Genomic DNA, 16943 nt, shown 5'->3' with positions numbered 1-16943 from the left:
CAGATTCTAAATCCGCAGCGAGACTATTTATACTACGGATTTATGCTGCGGATTTTGAACCCCTGAAGAACAAAGGATAAAATCAGCAGCAGTTTGGCAAGTAAGTCCGCAGCATAATACGAGCCATTTAGATGTGGATTTGGCCGCTGCGTATTTACAGCATAATAGCTGCAGCCTGCCATTGTGGAACGCCCGTAGTAATCTTGCTTCATGTGAAGGCGGCCGAAGGACTGAATTGGCAGTAAATCCTCTGCCGTAGATGTGACCAGAGACTGACAGAGAAAAGAATGATGGAACGTGACGTCATCCCCAGAATCTCTCACCTCTCCTGTAAGCTGGAAGAGTATCTCTAGGGTGAGGGTGAATATACTCTCCGCCATCTTGTCCCGGTTCCTCTCCATCCTTGTCGGGTCAATCAGGATAATTATCTGATATAGAAGATATCAGCCGAGGATCCTGAAAGGGAAGAAGACGAGACAATGTAACATCATACAAAATCCGCTATAATAATACAATTACTGGACATTCCCCCCCTCTTCCCTTCCGCACCCCCACTGACCCCCAACACAGCCCCCTCCACACCCCACTGCTCGGCCCCCACTGCTGACCCCCAGTTCATTAGCACCATTATCAGCCATCTTCTGTCTTCCAGCATTGCCTCACTCGTCCCATGAACCCCAGACACACTGAGCGCAAAGCTGGAGAGGGGGCGTAGTCAGGTGGTGCTGGGAACAGAGCGGCACTGGGTAAAATATAGCAGTCACTATAACTAAATGGGGGCAACAAAGGCAGCATTATAGCTTAGTGCAGTCACAAAGGGACATCTGAGTTAAAGGGAAAGAGACATTACTGATTTGTCAGACCACAGAAGATGCATTAGTACTATGGGGTAGTTACTGAGAGGTTAATTGGGGTAGCATCAGGATAGCCAAAGTGTGCAGAGTCTAGTCATAACTGGATGAAGTCTTTATGGCGGTCTGGGCCCGGAGAAAGAAGATAAATGGATGACCCCAATCAGAAGACATATCACCTGTGATCACTGTTACCACTAATACTGGAGGTCACTGCACTGTAATCACTAATACTGGAGGTAACTGCACTGTAATCACTATCTCTGTATACAGCTGGTATCTTTTAGAGCTCTACCATCACTCTGAGGGGATCAGTAAGCTTCCAACATACAAGGATACACGGAATACAAGAACTTCTTAATATGCGCAAGGATTATTCCTTACAATCTCCATTAGCCAATCACATTGCAGTGAGGCGACATTCATAAATGGATCTTTAGATGAGGTTCTGAAGGGTGTGTGAAAAGCAGCATAAATTTAAAAAAAACATGTGGTTTTTAACAAGTCGGTGACTTTTAGAAGTTCCATGCAATTTAAAAAAAATGTCTGCAAATGAAAAAAATTATTTAAAAAATCTACATGTGTTTTTCGGCTGTGGTTGACAAATATATGAAGAACTGATCCTCGGTGCCGCGTGTGAGCTCAGTCTAAGGGCTTATTCTCACCACCGGGAAACTCACATTTCTTTAAATGGATTTCCTCCAGCGAGCAGCATGGTGGATCTGTGGGAGTTTCCTCAGAACGCCGCACCCACTGAAGTCAATGGAAACACGTGCTATCCTTACACGGTCGTGAGCAGCGCAATTTCACAGATGCTTTATATCCCCGTGAAAAAACTGCACGTTGAGAAGTATGATACTGGGCGGAGCTTCTCGGCTCAATATTGCGCCGCCCGTGAGAATGTAGCGTAATACAGAGACATACAGATATATTCACCCGCGAGGCGCAAATAGCTGCAGACTGAGCCGAGACAATCTGGAGAAGCATGCGGCGCCACAGAAGGGGGGGGGGGGGGGGGAAATCGCAACGTAAATACCTGCTTGTGAGTGAACACATTGAGATCAGTGGGTTCTATTCATAGAGTATTGTGTGCCAAATATTCCCACAGATCCCCCCGTGTGACAGCGGCCTTACAGGAATGTTACATGTGAGGGCAGGAGATATATTTATTGTTCTGTGCTTACAGGACCTGTGATGATGTCACCGTCATGTGATCAGTGTGTGGGCGGGGACAAGGGGTCACATGACCAGGTCTCTCCGCTCAGTGGATGCAGGACTCTGCTGTGTGAGGATGTATTCAGAGAGTGGATGGAGCAGAGCCGAGTGTGTGCGAGACGGAGGAGCGGAGCCGAGCGTGTGCGAGACGGAGGAGCAGAGCCGAGCGTGTGTGAGACGGAGGAGCGGAGCTGAGCGTGTGTGAGACGGAGGAGCAGAGCCGAGCGTGTGTGAGACGGAGGAGCGGAGCTGAGCGTGTGAGACGGAGGAGGGGAGCCGAGTGTGTGTGAGACGGAGGAGCGGAGCCGAGTGTGTGCGAGACGGAGGAGCAGAGCCGAGCGTGTGTGAGACGGAGGAGCAGAGCCGAGCGTGTGTGAGACGGAGGAGCGGAGCTGAGCGTGTGTGAGATGGAGGAGCGGAGCCGAGCGTGTGCGAGACGGAGGAGCGGAGCCGAGCGTGTGAGACGGAGGAGCGGAGCCGAGCGTGTGCGAGACGGAGGAGCGGAGCCGAGCGTGTGAGACGGAGGAGCGGAGCCGAGCGTGTGAGACGGAGGAGGGGAGCCGAGCGTGTGTGAGACGGAGGAGGAGAGCCGAGCGCGTGTGTGAGACGGAGAAGCAGAGCCGAGCGTGTGTGAGACGGAGGAGCGGAGCCGAGCGCGTGTGTGAGACGGAGAAGCAGAGCCGAGCGTGTGTGAGACGGAGGAGCGGAGCTGAGCGTGTGAGACGGAGGAGGGGAGCCGAGTGTGTGTGAGACGGAGGAGCGGAGCCGAGTGTGTGCGAGACGGAGGAGCAGAGCCGAGCGTGTGTGAGACGGAGGAGCGGAGCTGAGCGTGTGTGAGACGGAGGAGCGGAGCCGAGCGTGTGAGACGGAGGAGCGGAGCCGAGCGTGTGAGACGGAGGAGGGGAGCCGAGCGTGTGTGAGACGGAGGAGGAGAGCCGAGCGCGTGTGTGAGACGGAGGAGCAGAGCCGAGCGTGTGTGAGACGGAGGAGCGGAGCTGAGCGTGTGAGACGGAGGAGGGGAGCCGAGTGTGTGTGAGACGGAGGAGCGGAGCCGAGTGTGTGCGAGACGGAGGAGCAGAGCCGAGCGTGTGTGAGACGGAGGAGCGGAGCCGAGCGTGTGTGAGACGGAGGAGCGGAGCCGAGCGTGTGTGAGACGGAGGAGCGGAGCTGAGCGTGTGTGAGACGGAGGAGCGGAGCTGAGCGTGTGTGAGATGGAGGAGCGGAGCCGAGCGTGTGCGAGACGGAGGAGCGGAGCCGAGCGTGTGAGACGGAGGAGCGGAGCCGAGCGTGTGAGACGGAGGAGCGGAGCCGAGCGTGTGAGACGGAGGAGGGGAGCCGAGCGTGTGTGAGACGGAGGAGGAGAGCCGAGCGCGTGTGTGAGACGGAGAAGCAGAGCCGAGCGCCTGTGCGAGATGGAGTGACACACAAACCCCTCTGTACTCTGCCTCCCTGTCCTACTGACTGTAATCCCTGCTAGCCACAACCAACCACCCTTTGCAGTTACACGGATTCAGCCACCACATGGCTTAATGTCTGACCATTGTTTATGTGTATAGCATCCCACGCTCTCCACCTCGCCATACTGTGAAACAGTTCAGAAAAAGAAAGTTCACCTTCAGAGGTGTCACAGCATAATTAATAAAACCAGGAACGCGTTTCGGTCGGCGTCCGACCTTGGACACCCTCCTCTACCTTCCGAACCAGCCCATTATCTGTAGTATGTAAGCTTGTTGGAGCAGGACCCTCACCCCTACTGTCTCCACCAACTGATTACTAGATGTAACTGTGGTTTTTTTTTGTAGTTTTGTCTTTCTGTATTTCCCCTGTTTTGTAAGCGCTGTGGAATATGTTGGCGCTATACAAATAAAGATTATCTATCCAGTATTTTGGGTTTTAGGGCAGGACCACATGCCATGTAATTGGCATGTCTGCGGTTGAGAACATTTAGGGCATGTAAACAAGCGGTTCAGGGCATTAGGGTGGGGGAGGGGATGTCAAACTGTGGGGGGTCAAACTGAGACCGTTGAGCTGATGCTGTCTGCTTCCAAATTGGTCTTTAGGGGTGAGTACTCAGACGACACAAATGGACAGCCACATGCACGATGGGAATGCCATTAGTGAAGTGAAAGTTTATTCAAAGTTACAGATGATATAGGAAAGGTTTGCTGACGTATTGATTTGATTACTGCGCATGCCCCAGGCATGCATAACATCTGCAGATTTTAATTAGCAATACACATCTTTCAAAGAAGTCTCCTACATGAGCAATACATCAATGTCCGGTGACAACTGTATCAAAACAAAATGTTCCTGTATGCTTCTTACTAGAAGGGAGTGAGCTTTCTCAAGGAAAGAAGGCATGGGAGAGAGAAAGCTGATAAGACATATGTGAACATATTCAAGGTCATTATAATTGGAATCTAACATCTTTCTAGGTAAAAGGTGAAATTTAATACAGATGCATGTATTAAAGCAAAACAAGCAAAGAGATACAAAATGGAGTCGCTGTAGTCTATTATTAAAGACTCGACCCTTACACGTATAAACTTAAACCTTTAGCAGAAGAAGATGCAAATTATAAACACATCAGTATTCTGTGAAATACACTTATCAATTTAAAAGCATAAACGTGAATTAACCCCTCACATTCCCCCGTTTTGGACATGGAGTCAAGACAAGTATGACTCCTAGTCCATAAACACGTGATTCATATCGGCGAAGAGAAAGCTTTTTCAGTACATTTAGAAATACATGAAATTATAACCTTAATTGCTCTATAAATGCATAATAAAATCATCACAACTTGTAATATACTTCGTAAAATCCCCATAAACCAACCTCCTGAACCAGAAAACCAATTGGCAGGGTTCAAAGAACTAAATGTGTTACCCCACCAGCTATTTCTGGTTTCTGAGTTTTCATTTGTCCATGCAAACAGTTCTTTTGACGGAACAGGAACAGCCAAGAAAGGAAAACCAGTGGCACCAGGTGTGTGTTCAAGTCCAACAGTACTTGGTGGTGTCTAACAAGGTGGTTCTGGGCATTGTCCCTTTGCACCCTCTCACAAGGGCGAAGCATGGAGTGAGGAGTCCAAAAGTCCATCAATAAACAAAATGTCCTTCATTTTTGCTTCTCATGGGGGGGCAAAGGTAGGGCGTGAAAAGTCCATTAGTCCCAAAACAAACAACAATTCCTTCAACCTTTACCAAAGTAGGTGCGATCAGCAGGACTCGATAGGGCCCCTCGAGTCCGGGCCCTAGGGTTTCCGGACACGCCTCTTTACGACCACCCAATTTCCAGGTAGTAGGGAATGAGATCCCTCTAGGTTGTCTGGGCCTGGAATGGGAGAAAAAGACTAGATTCTGGGTTACCATTAGTTGGTCATACAGGTGCTTTACACATCCGGCTACTATGTCATAGCCCTGCTGTAGGACCTGTGGATGATACAGCCCCAATCTTGGCATAGAGCCAAACAACACTTCTTTTAACTTAAGCGTACCATTTAGTCTTTTAACTTTGTCTAAACTCTGCAGGTGTGAAGTGTGTACCTTTGTTTGAGTCAATCACTTCTGGTGCCCCATCTCTGCAGGTTACCTCATTCATCAGCTCCTGTGCGATTACCTGCTTATTTACTTTGGTAACCGGGTAGGACTCCGACCTGAAAAGACATCAACAACAACAAGCATGTATTCATACTTCCCAACAAGTGGGAGCTGAGTGTAGTCAATTTGCAATCCCTGAAATGGGTAGAGTGGTCTAGGCAAGTGTTATGTGGCAAATGTACTTCTGCCCTGTTGCTTACGGCAAAGATCATGCAAAATTGGACAAGTGATGATGCAGCAACTACAGAAAACCCAGGAGCCACCCGTCCTTGTTCAAGCGTCGACATCATTGCTGCTTTGAACGGGGTGCTGGATGAGGCAAGCATCGCCGCCATGCTGAAGGAGGTGCTAGAAGGCCTGGAGTACCTGCATAAGAACGGCCAGATCCTCAGGGATGTTAAGGCTGGGAACATCCTCCTGGGTGAAGACGGCTCCGTGCAGATTGCAGATTTCGGCGTCAGCGCGTTTCTAGCCACAGGAGGCAACATTATCAGGAATAAAGTCAGAAAGACCCTTGTGGGCACGCCATGCCGGACGGCACCAGAGGCGACGGAGCAGACCAGAGGACACGACCTCAAGGCGGACTTCTGGACCCCCGGTAGGTGTGTCTTTCCGTGCATTCGCTGGGCCATCATGGGGCACAGGGACCGTGGTGGGCAAGTTCTGTTGACTGTTCGCCATTCACCGTCCCATTTCTGCTGCTCCCATATTTAGTCCATTTGTCTTTTTCTTCATTGCTGGCTTGTAACTGTAAAGTCTTTAGCATATCAAAGTCCAAAGTTTGTATCAAAGTCCAAAGTTTATATCAAAGTCCAAGGTTTAGTCAAAGTCCAAAGTTATTGTTAAATTCTTCTTTTCTTCTTTTCTTCCACGGCTTAAGGGCCGCTGCCTTTGCTGTGTGGTCTGTGATGGCGTTGCCTCTTGTTTCTCTGCTGTAGGAATTGGTGTGAGCTTTCCACTTTGTCACCGCTGCACCATTCTTAATTGGCTGTCCTGCTGAGGTAACAAGCTGTCTGGCCTTCCATGTTAGGCCGTAGTCATGAGCTATGCCAAATGCATACCGGGAGTCAGTGTAAATGTTTGCCGTCTTACCTTCTACCACTCCACACGCCTCAGTGAGGGCCTGTAACTCCACTTCCTGTCCTGGGACATGCGGAGGCATTCTGCTTTTAGGACATCTTGTTGCGTGACCACTGCATATCCAGCGTGGAGTCGTCAATTACCCTGGTACCATCTACAAAAACAACTCAGAATATGCATTATTAACAAGGGCTTTCAGTTAACATAAAGAAGAGACAGTGTCTGCAATTGCATCTTCCTGGACATGTGCCAGGGGGTACTGACGGACCAAGGGGGCTAAGAGCTTGTTCCTCTGCGTACGTAAGAGTGAGGACGGGTAGAGGTGTCGCTTGGTCTGCTGCCATCCGACATAAGGTCGGGTGACTTTCAGACCCGGGGTGTATACGAGCCTCACCGGACAGGTGAAGTTTGATACAACCTCCCAAGGGTCCCATCACGCAATTCTCAATATGCTTTCAGGACCTTCCAGCATAAGGAAGCGCGTGAGGTATCGTGACCCTTTAAACATAACCTCAAGCGGTTCAGTTTCTGCCAGCTGAATTGGCACTTCTGAAACCCCTTGCACCGATTACCGCTAGACAATCAGGCTGGTATTCTATTTCAAATAGATCATTACCTTGTTGTAAGAAATTAAAAAATGTAAAAATAGCTGACCTGCAATACCTAGATCACCTATATCTTCTCTCCCCCCCTTTTTGAACTAGGGTACTTAATTGGAAGGGTAACCGAGTTCAAGGTAGTAGCAACAGTGAGAAGAATGACAAGAGTACATTGTAGCTGGATTTGACGGGCCAGAAATAAGTGCTTGGGTTGCACTTGCGTGTATATGCTTCGGGTGTCATGGGGGTGGGGGGGGGGTGAGGACCACTAGGGGGAGTTGGTTCAAGACCAACTCCGAAGATTTGTTAACCATTGCCTGTACTGCTGCCACCGCACAAACACATGAGGGAGCTCCTCGAGCCACTGGATACAGCTTCATGGAGTAGCATCCAGGTGGCCGTGGTTGTCCCCTGTGCTTTTGTGTCAATACTGTCGTCCCCTGGCCAGAAAATTCCGTACAGAAAAGAATAAAGGATAAAGTGTAAAAGGGTGAGAGAGGAAAGAATGATTAAAAGGCAATTATAGAGTAGTTGTATAAGAGCGGAAACAAAGTGGACCCATGGGCGGCAGTATGAAAACAAAGCCCAGAAAGGTGCGGAGTACAGGTATGGCCGTCCGTACATTTCTTCTATAGAGTATTCTCAGAAACAGTATAATTGTGACTTGTTGGCAGGCTTCCAAATTATCAGCACACAGCGCCTACATCACACATTAACTCTCATCCGTTCATGCAGTCAAGTCTCATTCAAATATTAGTAAGAGTTCACACAGGACGTAACGCGTATGATGCAACTGTCCTCATCTTGCAAACAAATGCATTCAATCACTCCCACCCCTCCCTGGAATCAGTCAAACTTTAACTGTCTGTAATACCAGAGAAGTATACCAGATTCCACAACAACCACTTTGTAAAACTAATGAAAGGAACACACATTTAGCAATTATGCACACGTCCGACCAGTTACAGAACTGACATTTACACAACGAACAGCAAAAACAGTAAGATTCACTGGATTCATTACGGGTTTTATTCTATTCAAGCAAGCAGGGTTACTCGTGCAGTGTTCTCCGCTCTAATCTTTGGCCTTGAGAGGCACGCATTCCTTCTCTGTAAACTCTCACTATACCCCCCTTTAGGAGACAAGGGGGGGCGACTTGCAGCTGCGGCTTTTCACAAGAAGTATACATTAACCCTCTATCTCTCTTATATTCTTCCATTTTCAAAACCATACAATTCACACAATACATTCAACGTCTGTCTTTCTTCTATGACTTTGAATTTTCATCTCTCTCTGGAACAGAACAATAACTAAAATTTTTGGAAAACAGCCAGAATATCCAGGCTCCAAACCACAGATTCTTCATTTTCAGCAACAAGAAAAAACTAATATTTCTCTGCACAGACCATCAAACCCAGACGGCAGAGGAATAGTTAAACACATAAAAGAAAGGACAAATAAGAACGTATAGATTACATAACATGAAGACATACAGACAATATTGGTTATTTGACACATAATTATCCACAGATTCTGCATGAACTTGCTTTATGTCCCAAAGGAACACAAACTATAAAAGAATTCCCTTTTTTCTTCTTCTGATAATTACCGTATCTACACGTGCCTTACTCCATCTATCTAACATACGTTACCCAACTTTGGCTTATCTCTGAATCTTTTTTGAGACTTGTGGGTCTCAGATTCCCAAAATTCTAACTTGCTTTTTTCAACAACTTGCTAGATCCTCTCCCCACGGCTAACTTGCTTTGTCTGTCCTTTGTTATTTCTCTAGCTGTTTCCATATAGGCATACTCCTTGCCTTAAACATTTCTACTATTTCACATGAATTTTTGAGACAGGATTTGTAGCCCCAGTGTCTATAAGGAAGGGCACTTCCTCACTTCATATGGAAGCAGGCTCAAAAGTCTGAGTGCCTCTATCCTCTGTTTCCACGGTAGGGATACTGGGGCGGGATCGCCGGGGCTTATGAAAGCAATCCCTGGCCAGGTGGCCTATCTTGCCGCAATTATAACACTTGCGTGTTCCTCTATGGAGTCTGTCCCGGAGCTGGACCTTCCCCTCCTGGTTGCTATAGTATTTAACCGCCACTGCGGGCCGCTTCTCATCCATAGCAAACCCTACTGCCTTTTTATACAAGTCTCTGGGCTTGGCTTGTCGCCAGTCGGGGGTGCATGCTTTTATTTTATCTGCCAATGATGGGCCAATACCTTGCATGAACGCTTCACACATCATTGGGTAGTACACTTCATCTGCACAGAGGGTGAGACCCATGTCTCTAGCCTTCGTTTCTAGTCTGCCAAAATAGCATTCAATGGTTTCATTCTTTTCCCGTTTACACATAGTTAAAGCTGTTTGTTTTTGTAAAGGGTTTTGTTGTCCACACCTGGGACAATGCCAATAAGTTTTTTCTCTTTGGGGCTCTTGTCTGGCTGGATCAGGCACCGGGGATGCATACACAAGTATGCCCTCATTCCTCGGTTCACAATCCCACCGTTCTACGTTTACCTTTCTACTCTATTTGATTATGGCCTCTATTCCTTTATCTAGACCGACGTCTTTGAGAGCTACGCAATGACGCGCACAAGGGGGCGGAGCCAGAATGCCGCAGCGAGCTGAAGGGAAAAGACCCATCTGCGCAAGCGCGTCTAATCCGGTGATTAGACGCTGAAACTAGACGGCACCATGGCGACGGGGACGCCAGCAACGGAGCAGGTAAGTGAATAACTTCTGTATGGCTCATATTTAATGCATGATGTATATTACAAAGTGCATTAATATGGCCATACAGAAGTGTATAACCCCACTTGCTTTCGCGAGACAACCCTTTAAGGTGTGACTCCCTCCATCTTTGGTGCATGATAGTTTTCTTCACTGAAGCCCAGCTGTAGTGGCCCATTACACCATCCTGGTCCCCTCCATAAATGTCATACATGTTTTGTCCTATGTACATACACTGTGCAAAGCTTGTCCTGTTATATCCAGTGTGTGTGCTGCACAGCTGCGGCGCTTGAGAGGTACAAGTGAAGTTATAAATGGGAGAGGTTGAGAGTGGGAAGAGAGTCCATCTTCAGGAGGAGAGAGTGCTAACACAGAACCGCATGGAAGAACCTTCAGCTTCCATGTAGATGAAGATGGAGGAGGAGCGACATCCCATAGCATATGGAGTATGGATGTGAGAGGAGTGAGTCCCTTCAAGACACAGATACAGAGCCCACTATCCAGTTCCTAAAACAGGTACCGGTTCACACCACAGACTTTTCTTGTACGGCTGTCCGTCATTAGGATCACCGCACAGAGGTACTTGATTGAGATACCTACGCATCTGCTGTGCGGTGTGTATATTGGCTAAGCCTTCCTGAATATTTGTTTTTTGTCAGTGTGTACGGAGTGACCCCTATCCCCTTCCTCCTCTGCAGTGTCCCCAATCCAGGACCAGTGACATACAGATAGCAAGGACTGTAGCGCCGTATTTATCCTCTGTATCCTCCCTACCTCTGAGTTATAGCCTGTAACGAATTGAATTGTACCTGCATTACCAGTTTATACAAGTTAATTTTCCAAGTAAAGAGCTATACTGGGCCCTAACCTAGGGACCCGAGGTACTATACACAGGTCTCTGTGTTTATTATTCCACTGCATAGAATAACGGTGTATGGGAATGGTGGCGTCACGAGTGATATCTACATCAACTCCCCTCATTCCCTTTTATTGGCACTCCCTGCCAAAGGAGTGTCTAAGTTGGCCTACGATCCTACTCTGGCCCTGGCTACAGGTCATTCCTCAGGGACCAGAGCCTGGCAAGTGCGATCATGACAAGACAGCACTTATCCCTCCCAGCTCTTCATGTTTAGCCAGGTGCCCAGTGTCACCCCTCTTGGGTGTTGCACTATATAAATAAAGATTATTATAATTATCTATCCAGTATTTTTGGATCTTAGGGCAGGACAACATACCATGTAATAGGCATGTCTGCGGTTGAGAACATTTAGGGCATGTAAACAAGCGGTTCAGGGCATTAGGGTGGGGGAGGGGATGTCACACCATAAAGGGCTCTCTGTATTAGCTTAAGGTGTGACTCCCTCCATCTTTGGTGAATGATAGTTTTCTTCACTGAAGTCCAGCCTTCAAGTATTTTCCTACCAAACTCAGGGTATTCTAGTTCTCGGTCCCATCTTTGAAAGAGAAAGGGGTAATCTTTATCCCCATGATTTTTTCTAATGTGAAAGTACAAAATAGAGACTGTGTGTTTCTAATGAGAAGTCTATAAAAAAGTCTAGTGTATTCGTGACATGTTCCTTTGCTGTATTAATTAGTCTATCTTTTAAAAATGCCCAAGGCATACATGGAGGAACTCAGCGCGAACAATGACAATAAATTCTCCAGCTTTTGGTCTATTTGGGCTCCCTGGATATAACTCCGTGTGTAAGCCCCATCTACGGATGGAAACTAGGGAAGGTATCTTGCTGTGAACGGATAACCAGGAAAGGGAAACTTCTGCCTATAAGCAGAGCACTTGTACCGATCAGGATGAGTCTACAGTTTTCCTCTAGGCGCTGACTTACCCTGGTGGCCAGAACAGCTATAGGACAAAGATAGAACAACACCAGGGAGTACAGAAACAAAGAAGGAACGCGCTGACAAGGATAAACAGAAGCAGACAGCGGGAATAACAGACCACAGAGTACACGAACACAGAACACAAGCAGAATGCAAGGCAACTGCCGAAGCAGCAGCTGGACATGAAGTTAAGGGAGCAAACGCTAAACAACACTGCAGCAAGGTCTGAAACGCCCAGGGCAGCTATATAGGACAGTGATTAGAAAAGGAGCATCAGCTGAACAGGAGACCAGAAGCTATTAACCCTAGGAGTGCTGGAAGAGAGTTAATATAAGCTCAGGATACAGAGAGAATGGGACACCGCCCATATTTGCCAGACACAGAAGCAGAAGATTGTGTCTGAACAGTGCACCTAACAGTACCTCCCCCTTATGCCCCCTCTTACTGCCAGTGACCGCTTCTCCGGTCCATAACCCTTCCAATCCACTAGGTAAAAGGTTTTGTTCCCGACTTTCTTAACATCAAGAATATTTTTCACCTTGAAGATGTTCTCCAAACTAACTCGAGTGGCATCTGGTCTGGGATTTTTGGAAAATCTATTGAGCACAAGTGATTTGAGGAAATAGACATGGAAGGAGTTGGGGATATGCAGGGAGGGTGGGAGTCGCAGCCTATAACAAACAGGATTAATTCTCTCCAACACCTCAAACGGACCCAAAAATCATGGGGCGAGCTTATAAGATGGAACTTTTAGCCTTATATGTTTGGAGGAAAGCCATGCTTTATCCCCTGGGACAAACTGTGGGGAGGACCGACGCCTGCAATCAGAAAACTTCTTCATGGAAGCGATTAACCTTGGTCTCCTGCCAAATCTTTGCAAAACTCTCTGCTGAAGAAGCTGCTGCTGGAACCTCGGAAGTCATGGAGACTGGCAGGGGAACTCTGGGTTGATGCCCATACACTATAAAGAAGAGAGAAGTCTTCGTGGAGTCGCTGACATGCTGGTTATGACAAAACTCCGCCCAGGACAGAAGACTGACGCAATCATCCTGGTGAGCATTGGTAAAATAGCGGAGATATCCCGTCAGGATCTCGTTGGTACGCTCCACCTGCTGGTTACAATGTGGGTGATAAGCCGAAGAGAACTCTTATGATATATCTATCAATTTACAAAGAGATCTCCAAAATTTAGATGTAAATTGCACCCCTCTATCTGACACAATATGCTTAGGAAAGCCATGGAGGCAGAAAATTGAATCAATGAATTTCTCGGCAAGTTGAATGGCGGACAGCAAACAGAACAGAGGCACAAAATGGGCCATTTTAGAAAATCGGTCCAGTACTACCCATATAACAGTACAGCCACTGGACGGAGATAAATCTGTAATAAAGTCCATGACAATATGCTGCCATCGAGCATCAGATATGGGTAATGGACACAAGAGCCCTGCAGGTCTCAGTTTCTGTGGTTTATACTAGGCGCAGGAGGTATAGGTGGACACAAAATCGCAGTGGCCCTTCATCATGGACGGCCACCAGTACCAATGGCGAATTAACTCGCTGGTCTTGTGTTGCTCAGAATGACCAGCTAATTTGGAACAGTGACCCCAAGATAGGACACCTCTCCTCTTGGCATGAACATCTTCCCTGGTGGGATATCCTTAACCCGAACAGGAGCTACGGTCACCAATCTGGCAGGTTCAAAGATGAATTGTGGAGCCTCTTCAGTGTCGTTACAGTCAAATGCTCTGGATATGGAGTAGAAGTGACAGCATATATGATGCAGTAAACATTTCTTTATTCCTCCAAATGTTAAAAGAATACAACATTTCGACTCCAAAAAGTCTTTCTCAAGTATAAAATCACAGTGCATACATACACATTTATATAACAATGAGACATAGTCAACAAATCAGGATATAGATTAGGTGTCCCCACCTTCCACACTTGGGACCACCTGGACCAGGAGTTGTCATGGTGCCCGTACTCTCCCTCCATGCGTCTGTAAAGTGCTATTGTGCATGCGCAGCCTCACTGCATGCACAGCACGATCACATTATCAATACTGGATATCGTGATGCTTCAATTCCAATAATCTACTGCACATATATAATGCATTCCTCACGGTGGCAACGCTTAGTATACACATATTACATCATTGCCGCACATGCGCAAGGCATAACTCATCCCCACACGGTGCAATTGGATCCCGAAAGTTACAGCACATCTATTCCTAAGCAACTATCAATAATGCATAGTTCAAAATTGGCATCATAATGACCATACAATATTATTAATTACTCTAATCACTCTAGACATGAAGTGAAGGGAACAAACTCTCAACAACACTGCAGCAAGGTCTGAAAGGCCTAGGGCAACTGATTAGAAAAGGAGCATCAGCTGAACAGGAGACCAGAAGCTATTAACCCTAAGAGTGCTGGAAGAGAGTGAATATAAGCTCAGGAAACAGAATGGGATGACGCCCCTATTTTCCAGACACAGAAGCAGAAGATTGTGTCTGAACAGTGCATCTAACACCGTGCTTCCCCTGTCCTGAACATATAACTCCTTAGCGGTCTTGTATCTGCAAATGAACACAACTTGTCATTAACAGCCTCGGGACTTGAAATTTCGCTGGACATCTCTGCCCTCCGCACTTATCACAGAGACTCTCCGTTTTTGTTTCTTTTTTCTTCCTGTTCTTTTCTTAAAGTCTTCTTCTTCTTTTCTTCCTGCTTTCTTCTTTGCCCTCCCCATTTTTCATTACGGTTGTAAGCATCAGCGGACCAAGGCGTTGGTAGCAGCAGGAGACTCAAGCATAGAACCACAGAGAATCCAACACGCTGACCACTGTTAATGTTACTGCATGGATGCAGTAGCTTGGTTAGATTAACACTGTACATGACATACCTGCACTGTACATTCATGTTTATTGGATTTGAAACCTTAATAAAAACATTTTGAACCATAAAAACTCTGGAAGCTGCCCATACAGAAAGAAGTGGGATGGAGGGAGGCCATAAAGCAGCTGGAGCTCTGTGAAAGACATATACCTAGTCTCTTGGGGATGTAATAGTTCTGATACCTTTTTAATATTCCTACTATGCCAGTTTATAAAAAGCTTATTATTGCAGCCTGCACTAAATTCTGGGTGATTCCCCAGGTGCATATGTTTTGTGAAAAGGGTAGCCCATTTGCCTTCCATAAGGTTTTTCCATGTTACAATGGTATATTTAGCCAGAAGGGATCTCTTTGGGAGTTTACAAAAGCTTGTATGTAGTTAAAGGGGTTGTCTCACGGAAAGCATCAAAATGTTACCTTACCCCATTCCCCCTATCACCCCCCTGGCATAAAATAGCAAATTAAAGCGGTTTTTAAACCGCTTTCTACTCACCGATCTGACGAAATAAGGACTTTAAAAGATCTTCTCCTCAAGATGGCCGCCAGTACTTTCCCAGGGATGCACTGCGGTTTTCTCCCATGGTGCACCGCGGGTCTTCTCCCATGGTGCACCATGGGCTCTGTGCGTTCCATTGCCGATTCCAGCCTCCTGATTGGCTGGAATCGGCACACGTGACGGGGCGGAGCTACGCGATGCGGCGTAGAAGGGGGCGGAGCCAGAACGCCGCTCGTGCCTGGACCGAGCAGAAGGGGAGAAGACCGCACAGCGCAAGCGTGTCTAAAAAAGCAAGAAGACATCAGAATTAGACGGATCCATGGCGACGGGGACGCTAGCAACGGAGCAGGTAAGTGAATAACTTCTGTATGGCTCATATTTAATGCACGATGTATATTACAAAGTGCAATAATATGGCCATACAGAAGTGTATAACCCCACTTGATTTCACGAGACAACCCCTTTAAGCATTTAAACACCATGGGCGGAGAAGATTGGTTTCCAAACTATGGTTTAAGAATTAGCTGGTGCCTTGCAACCAGGAAATGAGTAGCAGAAGAGGAGACTTGCTCAATTATAGCTATGGATGTCTGGAAAATGTATTCCACCGCTATCTTTGAGAACATAAGTTTATTTGGAGAAATGCAAGGAAACTTGTTCCTCCATATAAAGGCAAAAATGCCTGACTGAAGTTTTCGCACGTCATCCTGTTTTAACAACAATGGATTAGTTTGCAGCCGGTAAAGAAGTCTTGAGAAGCTAAGCAATTTAATATGGTGACATCTTCCTACAAGGGATACTAAAATTATGGTTACCAACAGAGGATAATTAAGGTTATAATTAGATTCAGGGGTTCTTCCTATAATTCTTCCCAAATATTTAATGGATGTGGTTACCAGCTTAATAAGTTTTTTGGGAGGTCAAGACTATGTATATGCTCATGGGGAGATATCTAGTATTTCCCATTTTGAAGTGTTGACTTTGAATCCTGAGTGTCTCCCGGAAGTGTCTAGAAAGCAAAATATTTTCATAAGGTCTTGTTCTGGTCAGGCCAAAGCAAGACGGATGTGATCTGCAAAAACATTGATCTGACAGTTGCGTTAGATATTTTAATACCTTCTACCTTCTCAGCATCACCCTCTATGACATGTAGTAGCTGCTCTATGGCAATGTTAGAGAGTAATGGCATCAGTAGACACCCTTGTCCCGCTCCTTTTTACTGTGGAAATTTGGGTGAAAGGAAGCCTGGTGTATATTGTGCTAACGACAATGGATACAAATTACAGAAATAGAAGCAAAAAGGTCCTTCAAAGCCCATCTCGCTCATTACCTCCTCCAATCATCTTTAACATATATTGTCAAAGACTTTTTCAGCCTCTATTGTTAGTATTGCTGGGGACAGGTGTGATAGTAGATGAAGTTTAATATCATCAATGACTTGTCAGTAGTTTGCGGATATTGGCGATAGCCGATTTGCCCTTAATAAGTCCCACCTGACAAGGTGAGATCAGACGAGGCAGAATGCCACCAGTCGGTCCACCATAATCTTGGCAATGAGTTTTAAATCTGCATTTATTAATGTATAAAATCACAAAAAACAAACAAACTGAAATCTAACTTT

At 46.6% G+C, this 16943-nt stretch overlaps 1 protein-coding gene across 3 annotated transcripts in view; it reads right to left on the bottom strand.

Annotated features, from left to right (window-relative positions):
• LOC136624388 (gastrula zinc finger protein XlCGF26.1-like) overlaps positions 1 to 2018 on the bottom strand; it is a 148765-nt gene extending 146747 nt beyond the window's left edge. For all 3 annotated transcript variants that reach the window (XM_066598362.1, XM_066598361.1, XM_066598364.1), the window contains exons 1-2: positions 1888 to 2018; positions 324 to 456 (exon numbers count right to left, since the gene is read on the bottom strand). In XM_066598362.1, the coding sequence (XP_066454459.1) occupies positions 324 to 401 (78 nt within the window). In that variant the 5' untranslated portion in view covers positions 402 to 456; positions 1888 to 2018. The remainder of the gene's footprint in view (positions 1 to 323; positions 457 to 1887) is intronic.
• Between the last annotated feature and the right edge of the window lie 14925 nt (positions 2019 to 16943).

Source organism: Eleutherodactylus coqui, chromosome 4 (genome assembly GCF_035609145.1).
Source record: "Eleutherodactylus coqui strain aEleCoq1 chromosome 4, aEleCoq1.hap1, whole genome shotgun sequence".
Classification (NCBI taxonomy): Eukaryota; Metazoa; Chordata; class Amphibia; order Anura; family Eleutherodactylidae; genus Eleutherodactylus; species Eleutherodactylus coqui.
This window is presented reverse-complemented; position numbering and strand designations above follow the sequence as displayed.